A 20,183-nucleotide genomic window follows, 5' to 3' on the forward strand; every position below is an offset into this window, starting at 1 on the left:
GGAAGGTGATTTGTGTGAAGATAAATCATAAAAGCAAAAAACAAATTCATTTCCACTTCCTAAAGCGCACAATACAATTAGATACAATGTGACAAAAGCAGACAAACTTGCAGATACTTTCAGACCACACTGCATTTTAGATTCCGAGAAGAAAACAAATGGCTTGCAGTACAGATATTCCATATTAAATGAAAATGAACTAAGCCTCACTGCTATCATACCCTGTGGTTACTGAAATAATAAAAGTTATTGATGCTGGTGCTGCTCCTTAGGGCGCAAAACTAAAAAAACACAGTAAATATGTACCAGAAAGCCAAGTTGCTGTATAACATATCAGACTTTAGTAAGGGTGTTACAATCAATCTTAGGCACACCACAATTGTCTGCACTCAGCATTTAATTCACCAAGGTAAATGTAAAAATGTATAGTATGCAGCCTGACAGTCCCTGAAACATAAAGAAATGTCCTTTAAAGGTTGTTTATAGGGAAGTAGACGCCATGCTGTTAAGATGCATGTCAGAGTGGGCAAAGTTATGTAGTTATCTCATCAGCCAAAGTCCAACGTTCCTTTCGGTTCGGCCTTAAGAACATGAAGTCAATAGCCATGGGAATGAAAGTGTTAAAGCTAACCTGCTATACGGGTAAATTAAATATACAGCCATTATAGAAATGTAAAATCCAGCCTGTAAAAGAAGCCGCCCCCCCAGTATTCGGAAAGGGTTATTCTGGTTACAGGTTCACAGTTAATCTTATAGCCCCCGCACTTAAGCAATAATAGAGTTAGAGTTAGTCTAGCAGGGTATATGAACATACACTGCAGTGTATAATGTATTACAGAGACTTCTACAGATTATATATATGGACACTATTAGGTTCTGCAGTCACGTTCATTTAAGACATAGCAACCTATTGCTTTAACTTGGCATAACAGGAAATTGTCCTTAACATACATATTATAGATTGGCCAACGGGTATTGCATCTGATTATATATATTATTCATTAGCCAATTGGTGGTATAGGATATCTTGTGCCTAAAGAACTGTATTGTGTCTATACACCTGCAGTGTATGATTTTATTACAGACTCGTGACATCACAAGACCTTACAGAAAGCCCCAACTTCCCAGCACACATGAAGTCAGGACAAAGTCACAAGTACAGCTTTCACACATGAAGTGCTATGTCTTTCACTGCAAAGGGTCAGGATGTAGGTGCAATGAAGAGGTCACAGAGAGACAAGTGCAGCATGTCAAAACGTACTTGGAAGGGTAGCTGTTAAAGCTAAGTTGGCTCTGAGATTGTCCAGGTTTAGCAGGCTCGGGAAGGATGTTTGCAGACAGAGGTGGAGTGGGTTTTTCAAAGCTTCTACGGTCAAAGTACGACAACTGCTTCCGGTAGTACTCTTCATCTTCCTCGGGATCATAGTTATTAGAACGTACAATGTCCTCTGGTGGCTTCATTTGAGGTTTTTGAGGTTCAGGTACTCTTAAGAAAAGCAGTAATAAATAGTATTTGCAAGAAACTGCTTACCACACAACTTCATAAATTCACATCAGCACTTGTGTATGTATGTGTATAATATATATATATATATATATATATAATCAGTAGACACATTTAAAAAAAAAAAAAAAAAAAAAAAAGAATTTTGTTTGTCAGGCTCTTAACATGCCAAGCATAGCTATGCAAATAACCAGCACTGCAGGCCGGGCCATCTAGACAACATCAAGTAGTTTAGTAATGTTGTAGACGTTATTCATGAAATTACCTGCTAAATGAGCCTTCCAGATATCTTGTAAATCACATGGGATACAATAACATAAGCAGAAAAACACAAATGCAGAGGAATTAAAGCCTAAAAGCACTTGTACAACAACTAAATAGCCCTGGGAACACCACACTGTGTACAGAGTTGCTTTCTTCATCCTGTTCTGGTCACCACATGGTACTGGGTGTCACATAGGGCTGCTTTATTTTTAAGTTAGGGACCCATTACTTTGTCAGGAACCTTGTCATGGTGTGGGCTTACGCTTTTTGATCAAAATGTAACTCCTGATGTTAGTAGTATATGGTGCTCAAAAGCAGATGGTCAGTCATAATCATTGTGGATGTGCTGCCACGTCTATTTTTCTCTCCATAGAGTACAATGTTATTTTTCACTCACCCCTTCCCTGGGCATTCTGAAGGGAAAAAGGGTTCTGCTTGGACTTACATGTACAGATCCCCCCCATACTTTATAGCACATTTTTTCCCAAGCAACAAACATCTAAAAAATACTTTCACACTTTTTTAGTTTTGAATTTTTTTGGCTGCAAAATAGGCCTAAATCAAGTCTCAACCCAAAATAGGACCCCAAATTGAGTCCCAAAATATAGAATTACAGCCTGAAGCCTGACTGGCCAAAGCAGAGGTTGTAGTTTTAGCATAAAGACAAACATTTTTAAAAGTTCACTTTCTATTAAGTTTCCATAAATGTAAACTCTTAAAACATTACTCAAACAAAATTTATAAATTAGAAAAATCACAAAAAGTAAAATAAAAACAAACATTCTCTTACCTATATGTTGCTTTTTCTGGATCATAATGAGGCAGTGGCACGGCTTTAGATGCAGTAACCGGAACAGTTATTGGTTTGGGTGCAACCTCAGGGGCCTTAAAAATATAAAAATGATAAATCATACTGTAATATCGGTAACGTTCTTATTAAAAAAAAGTTAGACAAAGGTAAAAAAACAGCTATACTGTCAGTCATGTGGAACAAATGTTGTGTTCAGTTTATCTTATTTTGTCAGACTGAACCAGTAATCAATAATAAAAGCAGTGATTGAACATGGGAACGTACGTAGTATATTACATAATTTATTCACTTTGTTTTAGCAGCTATAAATTTTTTATTACTTTTCTCAAAAATTGGTTTACTCTCTGGCCTGGTAAGCTGTGTACTGACAAATACACTGCAGTCTACGTGACCATATACTCCACCACCTTTAACCCCTTAGCGACCCATGACGTACCTGGTACGTCAGTGATGCGGGGGTGTTCAGAGCGGGGTCCCGCCGTTCTTCTGGCCGGGCCGGCACTCAGCATCGCACTGACGGTGATCCCGGCTCGGCAATAGATTGCTATAGCCTGCAGCAGGCCATAGCAATCTATGACCGATCTAATCGATCTTTGCTGTGTATATACACAGCATTGATCTCTATGAGAGATCATTGCTGTGGATATACAAGTCCCCCAGGGGTACTTCTAGTTGATGTAAAAAAAAAAAAAAAGTTAAAAAGTGTTTTTATTACTAAAAAAATCCCCTCCCCTATTAAAAGTCCAAATCACCCCCCTTTTCCCATTTTATAAATCTAAATTAATAATTAAACAAATAAATAAACATATTTGCTATCGCCGCGCACGTAATCGCCCGAACTATTAAATTATCCCATTCCTGATTGCGCACGGTAAACGGCGTCTGCGCCAAAAAATTCCAAAGTGCTAAATTGTGCATTTTTAAGTCGTATATGCGCAATCAAGGTACCGATAGAAAGAAGACATCATGGCGCAAAAAAATGACACCTCATTCAGCCCCATAAACCAAAGGATAAAAGCGCTATAAGCCTGGGAATAGAGCGATTTTAAGGAACGTATATTTGTTAACAATGGTTTGAATTTTTTAAAAGCCATCACATAATATAAAAGTTATACATGTTACATATCGTTGTAATCGTAACAACTTGAGGAACATGCATAACAAGTCAGTTTTACCATAGGGCGAACGGCGTAAATGCAATACTCCCCGAAATCAAAACAAATTTGTTCTTTTTATTCCAATTTGACAGCGCAAATGATTCTTTCCCGGTTTTGCAGCATATTTTATGGAAAAATAAAGCCTGTCATTGCAAAGTACAATTGGTTTTGCAAAAAATAAGTGCTCATATAAGTCTCTAGGTGAAAAAACGCAAGTGCTATGGACTTTTAAACATAAAGGGCAAAAGCGCATAAAGCAAAAGCGCAAAAAAAAAATAAATTGGCTTTGACCTTAAGGGGTTAAGGATGTAACAGATTTCGCTTTTGCACTTTTGTTTTTACCTCCTGATGTTTAAAAGGCCATAGCGCTTTTTCACCTACAGACCCACATGAGCACCGGAAAAATAATATTTGTGAAATTGAAAAACGAAACGTGTTTATGTCATTTGCCATAAAACCGACATGTTACCTATGTTCCTCAAGTCAATATGATTAGAGATGAGCGAACCGGGTTCGGGTTCGAGTTGATCCGACCGTTCTGTATTTGATTAGCTGGGGCTGCTGCACTTGGATAAAGCTCTAAGGTTGTCTGGAAAACATGGATACAGCCAATGACTATATCCATGATTTCCACATAGCCTTAGAGCTTTATCCAAGTTCAGCAGCCACCGCTAATCAAATGCCGAAAGTTCGGGTTCGGATCGACTCGAGCATGCTTGAGGTTCGCTGATCTCTAAATATGATATAAAACTTGTATACCTGTATAATGTTCTTAACACTGCTCTATTACCATCCTTATAACGCCTTTATTTATTTTTTTTGCTTTATGGGGCCAGGTGAGGTGTCACTTTTTGCTCCATGATCTGTACTCTCTATGGGTTGCTTGCTTGCTTATATGTGACTTTTTGATGATTACAATTTTTCCAGATGTGGCGTGACCAAAAAAATTATTTTGCACTTACGCCGTTTACCATGCAAGATCAGGAATGCTATAATTTAATAGTTCATTCTGCACGCAGCAATATCAAATATGTTTGTTCATTTATTTTTATTTATAAGATGGGAAAAGGGAGTGATTTTAACTTTTATTAATCGGGTGATTTTTTTTAATTACTAAATTTTTTATTTTTAATACAGTAAATTGAAGTTCCCCTGGGGGACTTCTCAAATCACAGCACTGATCTCTCAGAGATCAATGCAGTATATATGTACAGCACTAATCCATGAGATCATTTCTCAATACTTTGGCTGCTGGAGCACTTTGTAATAGAGTCCCGAGCCGGTATCAGCATTATTGGGGTGCTGACTTTTGACTTTAGTACCATTTAAATGCAGCTGTCCGTATTGACAGCTGAATTTAAATAGTTAATTGGCTGGGTGCAGCGATCAGCTCACTCCCGCAGTCAGCTATCAGCAGTTGGAAGCGCGGTGGTTCAGAGCGGGGTCTGAACCCCTCTCTGAACATGGGTAGCGACATCATGACGTAAATATACATCACATGTCGTTAAGAGGTTAAAGGGAATCAGTCACCAGGTACATGCTGCCCTACCTAACCTCGGTATAAACCTGGCACCTGGGACCCTCTGTAGAATATTACTTTTCTTTGTAAGCACTGTAAATTGGTGTTAATCACCTCGGACTACTGAGTGAGCGTGCACTAAGTAGTCCGCGATATTTATGACCTGCAGTCCCAAACCTGGTAGCAGCTGATAAAGATTGCTAACTACTAAGCGCAAGCCTGCTCAGTAAGACTTCAGTGATTAACAGTGATTTTCTGATATGAACAGCAACTAAAAAGAAAACTAATATATCATGCTACTTAGGGTTCCTGTCACCAGATTTATACCGCCCACAGGTAGGGAGCATAAATCTAGTGTCTGCTTCCCTTTAATTCTTCCAAATATCTCAAATTAACAACAGGATTTCGCAGCCACCTGCACTCAAACACGTGCAATTTAATCTATCTTGAGGCTTCATGGTGCCCTATGCAACCTATGCTCTACAGACCGCAATAGAAGCTGGAATCATTCTTAAAAGCCTTATCCCAACATTATAACCCAACACTGGGAAGGTAAAAAGTAGCTGATCTGTGGGGATTTGACTGCGGATACCCCCAGGATGAAGAGGACAGGGGTCCCTTTCTCTCAAATGGAGTTGTAGCTTTTAGACTTATTGGCTTTAAAGAGAAAAAATGTCACCAATATGTACACAAGGAAATACATTAAAGAGGACCTGTCACCCCCCGTGCCGGTACAGGCTCCCGACCCCCCGTTAGAGCCCCCTATGCTCACGTGATCCCGCTGGGTCCCGCTTCCTGAGCCAGTCGGGTCACGGAGATATGAGCACCCGAAGCCCGGCGCGTGCGCTGACAGGAGAGTCTGATGCCCATAGAGAATGACGGAGCATCGGACTCCCCATTCATTCTCTATGGGCATCTGACTCTCCCGGCGGGATCACGTGAGTATAGGGGGCTCGGGAGCCTGTCACCCCGGCACGGGGGGTGACAGGTCTCCTTTAAGCTAAAGCTAGATTGAGACACAGCGGTTTGCTGGATCTTTTTACTATATGCATGCTGCGACCAGATGTGAAGGTCTATAGTGCAATAGTGACTAGTCTACATGCATTGGATCTGGGTTTACTGCATTTTTGGGTCAGTGCCATTTCCTCCAAAGGGCAGAATGCTTCTGCTGGTAAAAATTGAAGGAAGGAACCCCAAACAAAACCCAGTCCACAATAACTGGTGACAAATGTAGTTTGAGATAAAGAAAATAAAAATATCTATTAAACCAAATCAACATGTGCCAAAAGTGTTGCTATGGCAGTACCTTTAAAGCTGATAAATCATTCACATCCTTTGTTTTATCCCCTTGGATGGCTCTTTTATTTTCAAACATCTTAACTCTGGTAAGCACAGACTGTGGTTTCATGGCTGGGTCATCATCGTCTTCACTTACAGCAGCTGGTGGAGGTAAAGGTTTGTTACTGTTCGGCAGAAGGTCTGACTTTAACTGTGCTGAAGGTGGCATGTTTTCTACTCTAGGAGAAAGATCATATTGTCCTTGCTTCGTATTAAATCCCTGGGAAGGACTATGTTCATAACCCCTTGGTTGCTGATCAAAATATGGTTTTGTTTCAGCAGGCCGAGAAGTGGGCACAGAAGGAAAGGTTTGAGGCTCTGGCTTGTAACGGACAGGCATGTCGAATTCTGATGAAGGGGGATCTTCATAATGTATCGGGGGTCCTTTAAAATTTTGAGAAGGACGAGGTCGATTGTCATAGGCAACAGGAGGTGGCTCCTCGAAACGAGGTTGCTGTGGAAAATAGCTGCGCTCAAGACTTTCGTCTGAATGCTGCCTAACACTAAAGTCCCTAAGCTTACTATCAAACTGTGGCCTTTGTGGATATGAGGACTGCTTTTCGTCGTAATAACCCCACTGCTCGTCGTAAGTAGGCACATGATCATCACTTCGTGGGTCATAGCTGTGTGAGAACTGATCCACATAATCTGAAGAAGGATCGTATCTGTAAGATGGATCATATTCTCTGTTCATTGCTTTCTCTGCATAGGATGGCAGGGCATCAAAGCTCAGGTTGGTGTCTTTCTCTGGTCTCTGATGGCCGATTACTTGTTGTTTTATCAAGTAGTTATGCCTAGGATTCTCTTCCATAGGATATGGCTCTTTTCTGTATACCTGTAGAGATAAAATGAAAAGTAGACAGCACATAAGGATGGGAAGAAAAAAAATCTTCAATTCCCTTTTACAGCCACAAGATGGAAGCTTTCATGCAGTATTCTCAAGCTTCTAGGAAAAGCATGATGCAGTGCAGGTGACTGAAAATAAACCGAGAAACATGTTCCAGCTATTGAACATGTTAAAACATGAAAAGTATAGTGAACCTATAAGTGCAAAAAAAATATATATATATTTATTTTTTTTTTTCAAAAAAAGAATAGGTTAAGAAAATAGAAAGGGTGGGCATGCAGTACTAAAAAAAAGCCATGCAGGGAAAAGGCAAGCGTATTAAATTCCAGTGATTTAGATGCAGCCTAGTAAACTGCTTCAAATCTCCAATCTAATTTATTATCTACCTTTACTACTGCAAGTACTGGATCAACAAAGACGCTTTTCCAGTACCTCCAGTATGTCAAGGTTTAAGAGGAAAGTGTTAAAGAAAGAGAATCTTGGATGCAAGTATGACTGGAAGTAGAACAGACTAGTGCAACAATGTAGTACTGGTACCTTTGCAGGATCTATGTGGACAGGTAAAGACGAAGGCTCTTGGTCTCTTAGCATTATGTGAGCTGCCTCAGTGTTAGGTGATCTCATTGGGCCAGCTTGTGCTTGGTAAGAGCTGTAGGGGGCAGGGTTGGGATCCTCCAATCTGACATTACTTAGGTTTACATTAGGATTTACAGCAGCAGTTGAAGTTGTAGTGTTTGTATCAGACGGCAGAGAAAGGTAAGGGGCAGCAGGTAAGGCATCTGCTTTCTGTGGAGTGTGTAAAATAATTTTTTTCACTTTCAAAAGAAAAACAAAAACTACAAAAAACAAAACACTGTCTTAAAAGGTAGAGTTCACATAAGTGCTTCCCTTTTAAATTTAAAGTCATGCTCAGTTTGTCTTCGGTTAATTTTATGGAATGGTTACACTTCTATACAGAAAATAAATTTCTTAAAGTGTACCTGTCGTTATAAGTTTCAAAATCTAAAACAAACATAGTTATGATATGAAGCAAGTTTGCAATATACATTATATTTTTTTTAAGTTATCATGGAAAACACAGCACTTCATGTTTTTTGACTTTTTGTTCCCTCAAAAAACAGGAAACAGTCAGAAAACAGAAAGTCCAGTGTTTCCCAGGCCATCTGAGCACTCACAGAGAGAAGGCGGTCATGTGACCTATGGACACACACAGAGCAGTGACTCTGTACTGGCCACAATTCCTGTGTTTAGTCTGTCAGAAAATCTGCCTTCAGGAGACTGGATCTGGTTTTCTGGGGAGTTCAACTTTGTTTTACAGCATAACAAAAAAAAAATAAAAAAATGAATGTGTATTGCAAACTTTATTTATAACACATCTACTGTTGATTTAGATTTTATAAGTTATAATGACAGGTACACTTTAAAAGGAAAACATAGTAGTAGACATGATCAGGCTAATGTATAAAAAGTAGCCAAAAAAGGGAATGTGGATTCCCCACAGCCACTTACCTGGTGCTGAATATAGGCGCAGATTACAACACCTGTAATCTGGCAATAGACAGTGGAGGAAGTCTCGCAATCCACTGACTGCTATAGGCTCTTTTACCTGGGCCAATTATCGGTTGGCAGACATGCTAATTTATGGTACATGGCATGTGTAAAAGAGCCGGTCAACAAATTTAGAAAATGGTTGTTCATCAGCAGAACGGACCTTTTGTGCAGCCCATAAAATCGGTAGTGGGATGCACATCTTCCTGTGTACACAGAAATGTGCAACTAACTATGACGACAGTAAAGGGCACCACAAACCATTAGGCGCCTATTTAAGCAGCCCAGCTGATTCAGTCTTTTATCAGCAAGATTGGCACACATTTGTAGCTTCACGTCAGGCCATGCAACAGGGCCCCATGCCATCTTTTGTGAATTGTATTCTGCTGTCCACTCTGAGACAACAGACACGGCAAACTAGTCCCAGAGTCATTCCTGCCTGCTATATTCTAACTACCTGTGACTAGAAACTTACCACAATAGAATTAGGAATTAGGGCATATACTCCTGCTATGCTTCAGTCAGTATACAGGTTGGCCACTACATGCTGAGTCTATATGTGGCTTACCGGACTTTACATGCAATAGACAGACTGCATGTACAGGCTGACCAGGGCACACAATGCTTACTTGTGCGTAAAAAGTATTAACTCTATAGCCCAGATTTGTTAATCTGTCCAACAAACATGTTTGTTGTCACAAACAGACAGCAACCAATCAGAAGTAAGTTTTCATTACTCAAAAAAAAAAAGAGAGTTGTGATTGGTTGTCCAAGACAAAGACCAGACACTGGGCTGATATTGGGAAGTAGCCAAACTGTGAGGCCTGGAGCAGATCACATTATCACATTTAAATAGGAGATTTAGAAATAAAATCACAAGATTTTCATAGCTGTTATTCAAAAATCCTGCATTGTTATGGCATTGCTTGTGTCTAAACATTAGGGAAGTCCTGCTCATCCAGCGCTATGGCTGAGATCAAGGGGGGTGATTAAAATGGGCGCACACCTATACCTGTATTACAGCCACAATGACTAGAGTTAGCAGTATTAGAGCTCTGTAGGATGTTGTTAGTTTGGGGCACCAAAGTCGGGTCAGGACTTGGGCCCGTGAAATTTGGCTTAACATTGCATTACCTTTTCACAAAACATGTGTCACTGTAAGTGACAAGTCAAAACTTTTGCTCAGTCTGGGGACTAAAATCACCACCAATACCTAGAATGAACAATCCCCACCTCCCTTTCGCCAGTGGAAATTTAATATAGAATCCAATATAGAATAGACTATAAAAACTCAAAGCTACATTACATTCCAATAGTAAAAGTAGGCAAGTGCTTTAACTTAAGCAATTATACATAATATATACAAAACTTTTAATAATGAATAAACACCATTGCACTCAATACATTGGGCAGAAATATTCAAAACTTTAGTATTAAGAATTATGGACTATATTTTAACGCTCTTTATACTTTATAAGCCAAACATTAAAAAAAAATACAAATACTAAAAGCTATTCAAAACTAAGAACCTATGATAGCCAGCCTGCAGGGATTTTCAATGAAATAGACCTGTAAGCATTTAAGACTCCTAGCAAAATAAAACAAGAAAAGAAAAATACAACTACGGAAATCATCTAAAAACTTGAAAAATTACTATAAAAGTTGACATGCATAAAGTGGTCAATGAAACTTACCTGTTGTGAAGGTACATTTTTATATCCTGGAGAATCTGTTCTGACAATTGGCTGTGGCTGTGGTGGATATGATGGGTAAGCTTGGTTGTCTTGATGATGTATCCCTGATGTGTCATCACGGACAGGTTCAGATGAGCGTGTAATGGCAGACTCTGGTGGTGTTCCAGCCTCATCATTAAGGGTCTCATCCAGGTCCTGGTCAGTGTATGCCCCTCCTTCTGTGTCAGTATCTTCATAATCTGAGGTGTGCCTGCTATCAGTGCTATACATTGAGTATTCACTACCTGGTGCTGACAAGTAGGATAGACGGTCGTCATGCAAATCAAGATCATCATCTGTGCCACCTTCTGCCTGCACCGAATGAAGCCAAGTTAGACCAGGTTAGTAATTCGAGCTCTGGAATTTTGCCGGAGAAGTCCAGGATTTTTATTCAGTGTATACATTTAATTGATTCTTTACCAAATCCTTTAGCATTTCTCAGCTAATGTAAATTTTGTATACTAAATACTGTAAACTGTAGAAAGTTACATTTTCATTATTCTCACGTGTTCTGTGGGACATCGATGCATTACGATGTTAATTTGATATACAAAACAGGAGAAGGAATGCTGGCTTACTAATATACACTAAAATGTATCAGTTGTAATGTGCATGTCATCTAAATCAAAGGCAATTTTAGCAGATTCATACATTTGCAGCTTCTGTAGAGTGAATTCCAGGCACTGCATTCTAGTGAGTATGCTGAAAACATTGCCACAAACTCATGCACTAATATATTAAAAAAACTGGAATAAGTCTTACTTTGCCCTCAGAGACCCAAACCAGCTGGTTCTGTTGTTGCTGAACAGCTTCCTTCAATGCTCCGTACCAACCATCATTCATAGAATTTAAATTAATGGTAGCTAGAAAAAAAAATAGATATCAGATTACTTAGCAGTCATCTCATGATAAAAATCAGCACACAAAAAACTAACACTAGGTTAGTGTTTAAATCCTATGATTTGGACCCTAATCGGTTACGCCCCACTGATTTGTCATGTTCTAACCCTCCCCAGAACCCCAACCTTAACCTTCCTGATTAGCACCAATCCCGAGGGTTAGGGTTGTTGTGTGGGCAGGGGAAAGTTAAAGGGAACCTGTCCCAGAGCCCGCCGGACCCCCCGATGCAGCCCCCGGATACTTACCCTTTCCGGCGAGTCCCGCTCCTGGAACCAGTCCCGGGACAAAGATATCAGCGCCCGAAGCCGTGCGTGTGCTATATGCTAATTACCTGAGATGAGTCCGATGCTCATAGAGAATGAATAGAGCAGTCATTCTCTATGGGCATCGGACTCACCTCTGCAGCACGCACGCACGGCTTCAGGCGCTGATATCTTCGTCCCGGGACCGGCTCCAGGAGCGGGACTCGCCAGAAAGTGTAAGTATCCGGGGGCTGCACCGTGGGGTCGGGCGGGTTCTGTGCCCGCGTCCGCCACAACAGGATCCCTTTAAGTAATATTTTGGTAGTAACCCTAAGACGACCCCCAATCCTAAAACTTAACGCTCGGATTACGGTTGGGTGTCTGACAGGGTCCGATTTTGGCTGCTAGGAAGCCTGGAGTGGAGCAGCCAATGAAATCCATCCGGGGCTTGCCCAGAGAGCTGTGCGAGCACCTCCAGCGAGTTACCTGTACGATGGGATTTAGACACTACCTTAACACTAGAGGCAAAAAGGAGAAAAAGGATTTCCACCTGAAGAAGCAAGAGCTACATAAAGTGGAATGGAGTTTGCTCCATACTACAACCATAGAGGCAAATAGCCAGATGTAATCAATGATTAGTAATGCTAGGCATCCTCCCTTTTTCATCGTTATTTATTTCATCCTAAATTGTCTCATACTGCACTAAAAAAAGAAAAGTGAAAAATCATCTCTGTCTCCCAGGAGCTCAGCTGTGTCCATCCTCCTCAATGTCCTGGCTGCAAGACAACTGCCTGGAGGAGTATGACACTACTGCCCTGTCAGTATTAAGACACAAAGACTGTCTAGCCCTGTAAGTTCAGCTGGTCACCAGCGGAAAATGAAGCAATCAGCGGCAAGCTATCTCCTGTGTGCAGAAATTCTTGCAGACTGGTGTGGGAAAGATTGGCTTCTGTTTAGTTTTATCAACAATTCCAGGTTTACTGCCAACAGCAACTGGCATCTAAGAATCACTGAGCTATTAATGTATGGTTAATGAACAGAAAATCAGCAACAACATCGATACAAGACTTCAAATGATGTCAAAGATCACAATCTATTTTATTATTTGTCACTTACTTGTAAAAAGATGGTGATTATTTTTGCGTAGTTTATGTGAACGTTCGAAAAGTTTTCTGGCACTTTTGCGAGATTCTGGGCACAACCTCGTTCGCATAGTTTTCACACCCTGTTTGGAATCAGGGTTAAGGAACACAACTATTGGATACCACTGTGCATAGTTCAGGCGGTCTACAGCATTGGGAGTCACATCAAGGAGTGCATGTTTATCCTAAAGAAAACAACATCATTTGAAAAACAATGAGAAATCCTTACACAGAAGGCAAAATTATATGCAGAGAGACATGCAGCGAACCGTTGCTATAGTTTTCTTAAAACATAAAAGACTAGGATCAGCAGACATTGTGAATGCTGGCTAATCCTTGACTTTTAACATGAACTATTACACAAAATGATTATGGGCTGGAACGGCGAGTAGTCGTTTGGTGTAATAGGGCAGTTATAATAGGAGTCTATGGGGCACGTCTCTTCACACTGACACAGAGCAGGAATAGGATTGTGCTGCAGCGCAGTCACCTCCCCACTCCTTCCTCTGACCAATGCAGTCTGAACATTAAAAAGGGGGTGATGTCAGGAAGTAAAGAAGGTAAAATCAAATGTGAACCACATATGTATGAGTGAGTGAGTGAGTGAGTGAGTGAGTGAGTGAGTGAGTGTGTGTGTGTGTGTGTGTGTGTGTGTGTGTAAGGGAGTTGAAATGTGCAGTTTTTAGTACAGCCGCTTACATCAATGTGTGCCGTTTATCTTTAATAAGGTTATTGGACACTGTTCCTCAGATCCTTACACTTGCTCGTTTTCTTGCTTCTAACACATCAACTAAAAGTTCATCTGCTACCCAAAATATCCTACCATTGACAATCGATGGTTTTTATGTTATAGTTCATTGGTGTATATATGCAAACAGCCTATGTAATTACGTGTGAAGACTACAAAAAGAAACAATTCCATTTCGATATGACATTAGTTAAGCAACTTAATCAAAAGCTTACCTTCTAGTGCTTAATCAGCATGCATCAATCTTCCATAGATGCTAGTCAAACTGTCTGCTATATGTAAAAGATGACCAGCACAGCAATTCTCTCAAATCATCTTACTGCATAAATCACTCACCCTGTCAATAATCTGCTTGATTGTATGAAGACGAATGATCCCCGAGCTCCGCTGGTCAGTACCTGCATCTCTTGGTTCACTTCCTGCAGACAAACATGTTCATTACACAAACCCAAAGTTTAAAAGAAAAGACAAAATTCCTGACATCAGCAATTTCTGCACGGAATGAAATCTAAAGAGTCATTACCGAGAGAAAACTATAATTTGAGAGGGTTTTTTTTGGGACATTTTTAAAAGCAAGGTAATAGGACGATTTGGCACAGAGTTTCTCCTGCAAGACTGCCTCTTAATCACAAATACTGTAAGCAGAGCCAACTGTCTATGACAGGCTGGGGATCCTTGCAAATAGAACAGAAATAGGAACAAATGGGAGGCTTTTATGCATCACTGACACATACTTAGAACAAATCTTAACTGTGTGAAAGAATGCACTAGATTCACTTTCCTTTGCAATTCATTCTTTTCTCCAAAGCAAGAGTCCCATAAGCCAAAGCACTGCCAGGATTAAGCTGTGCTTTATGAAAAGCTACTAAAAAGGAGGTTCTATACTTAGAAAATATGTTACGGTATGTTCACACCTCATATTAAAATTCAACATACATCTCCACAGCAGAAATCTAAGGCTAATCATTGGATTCCTGCTGTGGATGTATGAAAACAGGCCATACTGTAGTAACATGCTACCAAATTCAAGTGCTAAGGGGGTTATTGCTATCTCAAATAGTTATACTTGTAGGGATCCACAGTATAAATCTTTTTGCAAATACATTCATTTATTCTATAATCAATGTAAAATGCTTTTACATTTATTTACAAAGAAAACTTGTAAAAAAGGCCCAAAATGCTTCTAGGGGGAAGGGGGTAAAAGAAAACAATGAAATATTTCTGTTAGGCTGTGTACAATGATTTGTGCAATTGCGGTAAAGCAGCACCATTTTGCAGCAATTTCGCCAAAGCCGTCGCAAAAATGCATGGAAAAACACAGCCTTAAAAGTCAAAGATTTCAAATGGGGAGGATAGAGAAAAATAAAAAATATATGTGGTTTTGCTTTACTTTGTTAAAAAGAAATGTGGTGAAGCCATAACACTAGTAAATTTCATATAAATGCATATTAGCTCTCAAGCCAACCAGCAATAGTTTTCATTATTTGATGGTTAAGTTAAACCAGATTTTATTTGTAGTGAGCAAATATGATGTACTCCACAGACCAAGAAAAATGTAGTGTTCCTCCATGGCCTAGCACCAAGTTTTGTCTCCTCTATGCCCAATGTCAGGTCAGGCAGGAGAGTCTAATAAAAACCTAAGTCCAATAGAAACATTTCTGCTCTGTTATGGTCTGGACTTTTATCAATGTAAGTGCGCTTATCAAATGATAAGAGTGTGTGCAAAAAACTTACTTGCAACCTCATAGATATCTGGCTCCTCTCTTGCCAACTTCTCTCGTGCAACATCAGCAATAGGACCAAAGATAACAACAGGCCTGAGAAATCCAGCTGTAAAACATTTATTTAAAAAAAACCACATCAGCCAAAACGTCCAAGTTTTCACACAGAACAATAGAAAACCATAGCAAGTCTCATTTTTCAATACTTAAGGCCACAGAATGTACACAAGTCAGATTTATTAATTTATTTGCAGCATAATTTGGTTTTCCCATTAAAAAGACTTATCTACCATGTATAGACGATAGGTGTCTGGTGGCAGACCCTCACAAGAATGGGGGTGTTCTGTGAGTGAAGCAGTGGTTAGGCATGCACTACTGTGGCTCAATTTGATACTAGGAGGGTAAAGGAGATATTAGAGATGGAGTTGGAGATGACTGCTTATAAACAGATTCTACAAACAAGGAAGTGGCACCCTATTACAAGGTTCAGTTCCAAAGTAAAAACTGAAAATATAGCAGCTACATGATGCCTTTTGTTTTTTGTGGTATAAGTGATTTCTTAAACAGCCTATTTAGGGGTATAAATAATGCAGCACACAACTATTAAGTTTTTTTGTTGTTGTTTTTTTTAAATGTTGGTTGGTGGGAGAGTCCTTACAATCCCCCTCACCATTATCTTTGGTAAGGTCAAAAGAAATATAGAAGAAAAATACCTTCTCGTAAGACAACTCTTTCATACGCAGGAAACTTTGTCTGAACAGGTTGGGCAGAGAGATCTTCTCTGCTTTTCCTGAGATTTCGCTTGGAACTTCGGAGACCCCGGAAGCGCCAAAAGTCTGCACGATCACCTCCAGCGGTTTTCGGGAGTGTGTACTGCACACTTGCAAGCTGTTCAGCTCTAAGAAAAGTTGTGAAGAAAGATAAAATCAGCTACAAGGAGGAAAAAAGATCACCAGCTAAAGAGCCTTTAGTCAGACAATGCCATCACAAGTAATAAGAAAATTAAAAAATTGGAGTTAGGAATGTGTTTTCTCACAAATGTGACCTAGATATGGTTATATGTTCAAGATTCTTTTTTTTTCACCCTTTTACCCAAGGTCTATATCCCACATAATCCCAAAAGCAATGCAAGAACAAATCACTTAAAGGAGAAGTCCCACTAAAGTTAAAAAAATCTCTGACAGGGGGATGCAGGAACATAAAGAGAGCATACTTACCCATCCCCACGCCCCCACAATCCCTCAGCCCAGCTGTGATGTTGCAGCTGGAGGAGCAGAGTACGTGATGTAACCAGCTGCTGGCTGAGAATGACATTGGGCGGCTGAAAACGGAAGATGTGAATGTTGCAACGGGGCACATAAATGGGTATACTTTCTTTATTATGTTCCCACAGAGATTTTTAACCTTGGTGGGATTTCTCTTTTAAAATAAGTTTGCAGGGATGTCCAAGTGGTGTCCAAGGACGTGAGGAAGGAGGAGCTTGACCTCCGAAACGTCCGCAGGACACCAGGTGGACTCTTGGGTGCGTGAACAGCCTGTGAACTGAATTGTACCGAATATGCTGGAATTAAGTGTATTTTGGATAGCATCCAGAGTTCGTGGATTCCTTTTATCACGGGTATCCAGCTCAGAAAGAGGACTACAATCTTGGGATATGCAGATACAGGTGTATTTAACACCAATTTACCCTAACTATTTTCTTTACTACAGTGTGCGTGTACACATACATACAAATCAACTTTGTGTTACCTGTTCTTATTTGGGATAATTCCTCTTTCCACCTCCTTATGATTTCTACCTATTCGAATTGCCAGCCATGATCCTAGCTTCCCATTGTATAGAGTATCCACGACTCGAAACACCTCTCCTTTGTTGAAACTTAGGCCGTATGGTGATTCCTTCTCATATTCAAAATGGGTTCGGATATAAAAGGAATCACCAACGTCTGATTCAACAATGCGACGGTAAACTGTAAGGGAGAAAACATACATTAATATAAATATAGATTATGAGAAAGGGCATGTGTCACTTAAATTTTTTTTAAAAGGGTCACTCAGCGGCTGACGACGCGGCCGCGTCATCAGCCGCTGAGCCGCGTTTGGCCGAGCACAGTTATACTCAGCCAATCGCGGCTGAGCAGCTGATGACGTGGCCGGCACTCGGCAAGATCGGAGGTGTTCGGGCCGGACTTGACATTGTCTGCACTGTCAGTTTCGTGCGGCCACTATTCAATGAACAGCGGGTGCACAAAACTGACATTTTAGTTTTCTGTGCAGCAGCATGAAATCTCGGGCCGGCCTGCCGAAGGTGACGTTTGGCACAAGATGGCGGACACGTGTCGGCACGGATCAGGTATGTATAATGCACTACACTTCCGGGTACACGGGTGGGGGTGGTGGGACACGGGGAAGGGGGCCATTCACAGACATAACATACATTACAAAGTTGTATAACTTTGTAATGTGTGTTATTCTGTGAATAATTTTTTACCGCCGCACTACCCCTTTAACGCCACAGACACAACAGGAAGTCTAAGCTTATTTTTAGCTCTTGTGGCAAGAATAAAAATTGCAATATATTAGTATCTTGAAAATGCCATGTGGATTTCACACAAGAATCATTGTAAAATACATGAATTTTGTTGCTCACTGTCCTGTTTAAAATAAATAAATGGTGATTGGGTAGTTGTATGTCTATCTAGCGATTAAACTATTTCCTACCAGGTCAAATGAAATCAACTTTTATTAATTCATAATTGGTTAAAAACAGTACCAGTAAATGGTCAAAGCTTTTTCGTATATACATTCTTACAGCACTAGGTGGCGCTCCATTAATAAGGGAATATTGGCCTAGATGTCCAGACTCATAATCCACTTAACTTGTGTGTGTGTGTGTATGAGTTTTAATACAACCTGTGCCAGTCATTATTATTTATATACAATAATTAAATATATTGTGTCTGTGTGTGTGTGTGTGGGGGGGGACTATATATAATTTTACAGACACAGAATACATTTTTTAATTATTATATAACTAATAATGACTAGCACAGACTATATTAAAACTTACTGCTGTCAGTGGACACACTGCTATACTATGTGTATAGTCATCCTATGGCAACTCTAGACTCCAAAAGTCTTAACTATACCTTCGGCCGCTGTCAGTAAAGTTTATTTCTTTTTAATTGGAATGTGGGAATGTGTGTGCCCGTATTCCAATTACCTATAGCCGCACTTTACATTGTCTGCACTGTCAGTTTCGTGTGGCCACTATTCAATGAACAGCGGGCTCACAAAACTGACATTTCAGTTTTCTGTGCAGCCGCATGAAATCTCGGTCGCAGAGTATACAGAGTGTATACACTGCGGCCCAGGATTCCACAGTAAGTAAATTGATCGGCCACAGTAATTAAATAACGGTAATAACAGTAATTAAACAATGCAACGACATTGTTTGATCAAATTATACGTTGTGTAAACATGGCCTAAAAGTGCACACAATGGGGGCGATCATCAAAAACTGTCTAATAGTAAAACTGGCTTTGTTGCCAATAGCAATAAGTAATGAATAGCTTTTACTGACAAAATACTAGCTAAAAAAATATCTTGAATGTAAAGATTTTATTGTTTCATTGATTATTTTTATTACTGGCACTGTAATATATGATTCTAAAGACACAAACCATCTTTCTTTTTCTGTGCCAGAATTGTGACCTCTTCTCCTTTGGGCAAATCAAGAAGAAAAAGAACAGCCTCCTCCCTGATGATATTCGTGAAATCCACATTGTTTACCTGAGGAAGAAAATAAAGTAGTGCATTACAACAGTTCTTTAAAAAAAAAAGCTATTTAATACAACACCACTATTTTAAGGGTTGTTTATGTGATATCATTGGATACCTAACACTTAAGTTATCAAATCCAAAAAATATACAAGACTGTGCATATTAATGTAATCAAGTAGTACAGTTTAACAAAAGATGCAGATGTGAGCGCCTTCTAACAGCTTACATCTAAAGCGAATGCTGAAAGATCAGACTCCAAAGTGAACCAAAAACTGGTGTAAATTCTCAAACCTTAACTTTTCATGCAACTATAAGGGTGCAGGGACACTGCGGAATGGCGACGGATAAGCCATCATGCATTCCGCAGCTCACGCCTGCTGGCGGACTGATGCGGGCGGGCGCATCTCCGCCAGTGTTATACACTCTATTCTATGCACCGGCGGATTCCTACATCCGTCCAAAGAAAGAACAGGTTATCTGTCGCCACTCCGCAGTGTGCATGCACCCTAAGTGTAGATATTTAGTCATGTTGTATTCATTGTTTGATTACAGTGTAGCGCCAATGCCTACAAAACAAAATGCTACCTCTAAGGTCCCTTTGGCTTGCACCCTTGAATAAATCTCCAGCACAGTTCTTGAAACATAAGCTCTACGCAACTTACTCTAAGAATCTGATCGCCTTCTTCTAATCCTTCTTTTGCTGCTGGGCTATCTTCCAAAACACCTGCCACGAAAATGCCAACATCGTTTCCACCAGCAAGACGTAGTCCTACACTGTCTCCTTTCCTGAATTTTACTAGTTTCATGCTAGGCCTAAAAAGATAAAAAAAAAAAAAAAAATTATATATAAAACTTATAAAATATACCACTCATTGAAAAACAATACAGATTTTTATTTTATTTTTTTAAAAGCCAAGTTTTATTTTC

At 39.9% G+C, this 20,183-nt stretch overlaps 1 protein-coding gene across 11 annotated transcripts in view; it reads right to left on the minus strand.

Annotated features, from left to right (window-relative positions):
• The window catches only part of TJP1 (tight junction protein 1), a 172,243-nt gene that overhangs the window by 15,324 nt on the left and 136,736 nt on the right, over positions 1-20,183 (minus strand). For 8 of the 11 annotated variants that reach the window (XM_069981955.1, XM_069981953.1, XM_069981952.1 and 5 more), the window contains exons 11-23: positions 19,919-20,069; positions 19,157-19,265; positions 17,224-17,443; positions 16,188-16,372; positions 15,488-15,583; positions 14,090-14,172; positions 12,980-13,190; positions 11,484-11,584; positions 10,683-11,033; positions 7,978-8,226; positions 6,562-7,428; positions 2,559-2,653; positions 1,262-1,486 (exon numbers count right to left, since the gene is read on the minus strand). In XM_069981955.1, the coding sequence (XP_069838056.1) occupies positions 1,262-1,486; positions 2,559-2,653; positions 6,562-7,428; positions 7,978-8,226; positions 10,683-11,033; positions 11,484-11,584; positions 12,980-13,190; positions 14,090-14,172; positions 15,488-15,583; positions 16,188-16,372; positions 17,224-17,443; positions 19,157-19,265; positions 19,919-20,069 (2,943 nt within the window). The remainder of the gene's footprint in view (positions 1-1,261; positions 1,487-2,558; positions 2,654-6,561; positions 7,429-7,977; positions 8,227-10,682; positions 11,034-11,483; positions 11,585-12,979; positions 13,191-14,089; positions 14,173-15,487; positions 15,584-16,187; positions 16,373-17,223; positions 17,444-19,156; positions 19,266-19,918; positions 20,070-20,183) is intronic. The other 3 variants (XM_069981992.1, XM_069982002.1, XM_069982011.1) reach the window with 1 other exon arrangement.

Source organism: Dendropsophus ebraccatus, chromosome 1 (genome assembly GCF_027789765.1).
Source record: "Dendropsophus ebraccatus isolate aDenEbr1 chromosome 1, aDenEbr1.pat, whole genome shotgun sequence".
Classification (NCBI taxonomy): Eukaryota; Metazoa; Chordata; class Amphibia; order Anura; family Hylidae; genus Dendropsophus; species Dendropsophus ebraccatus.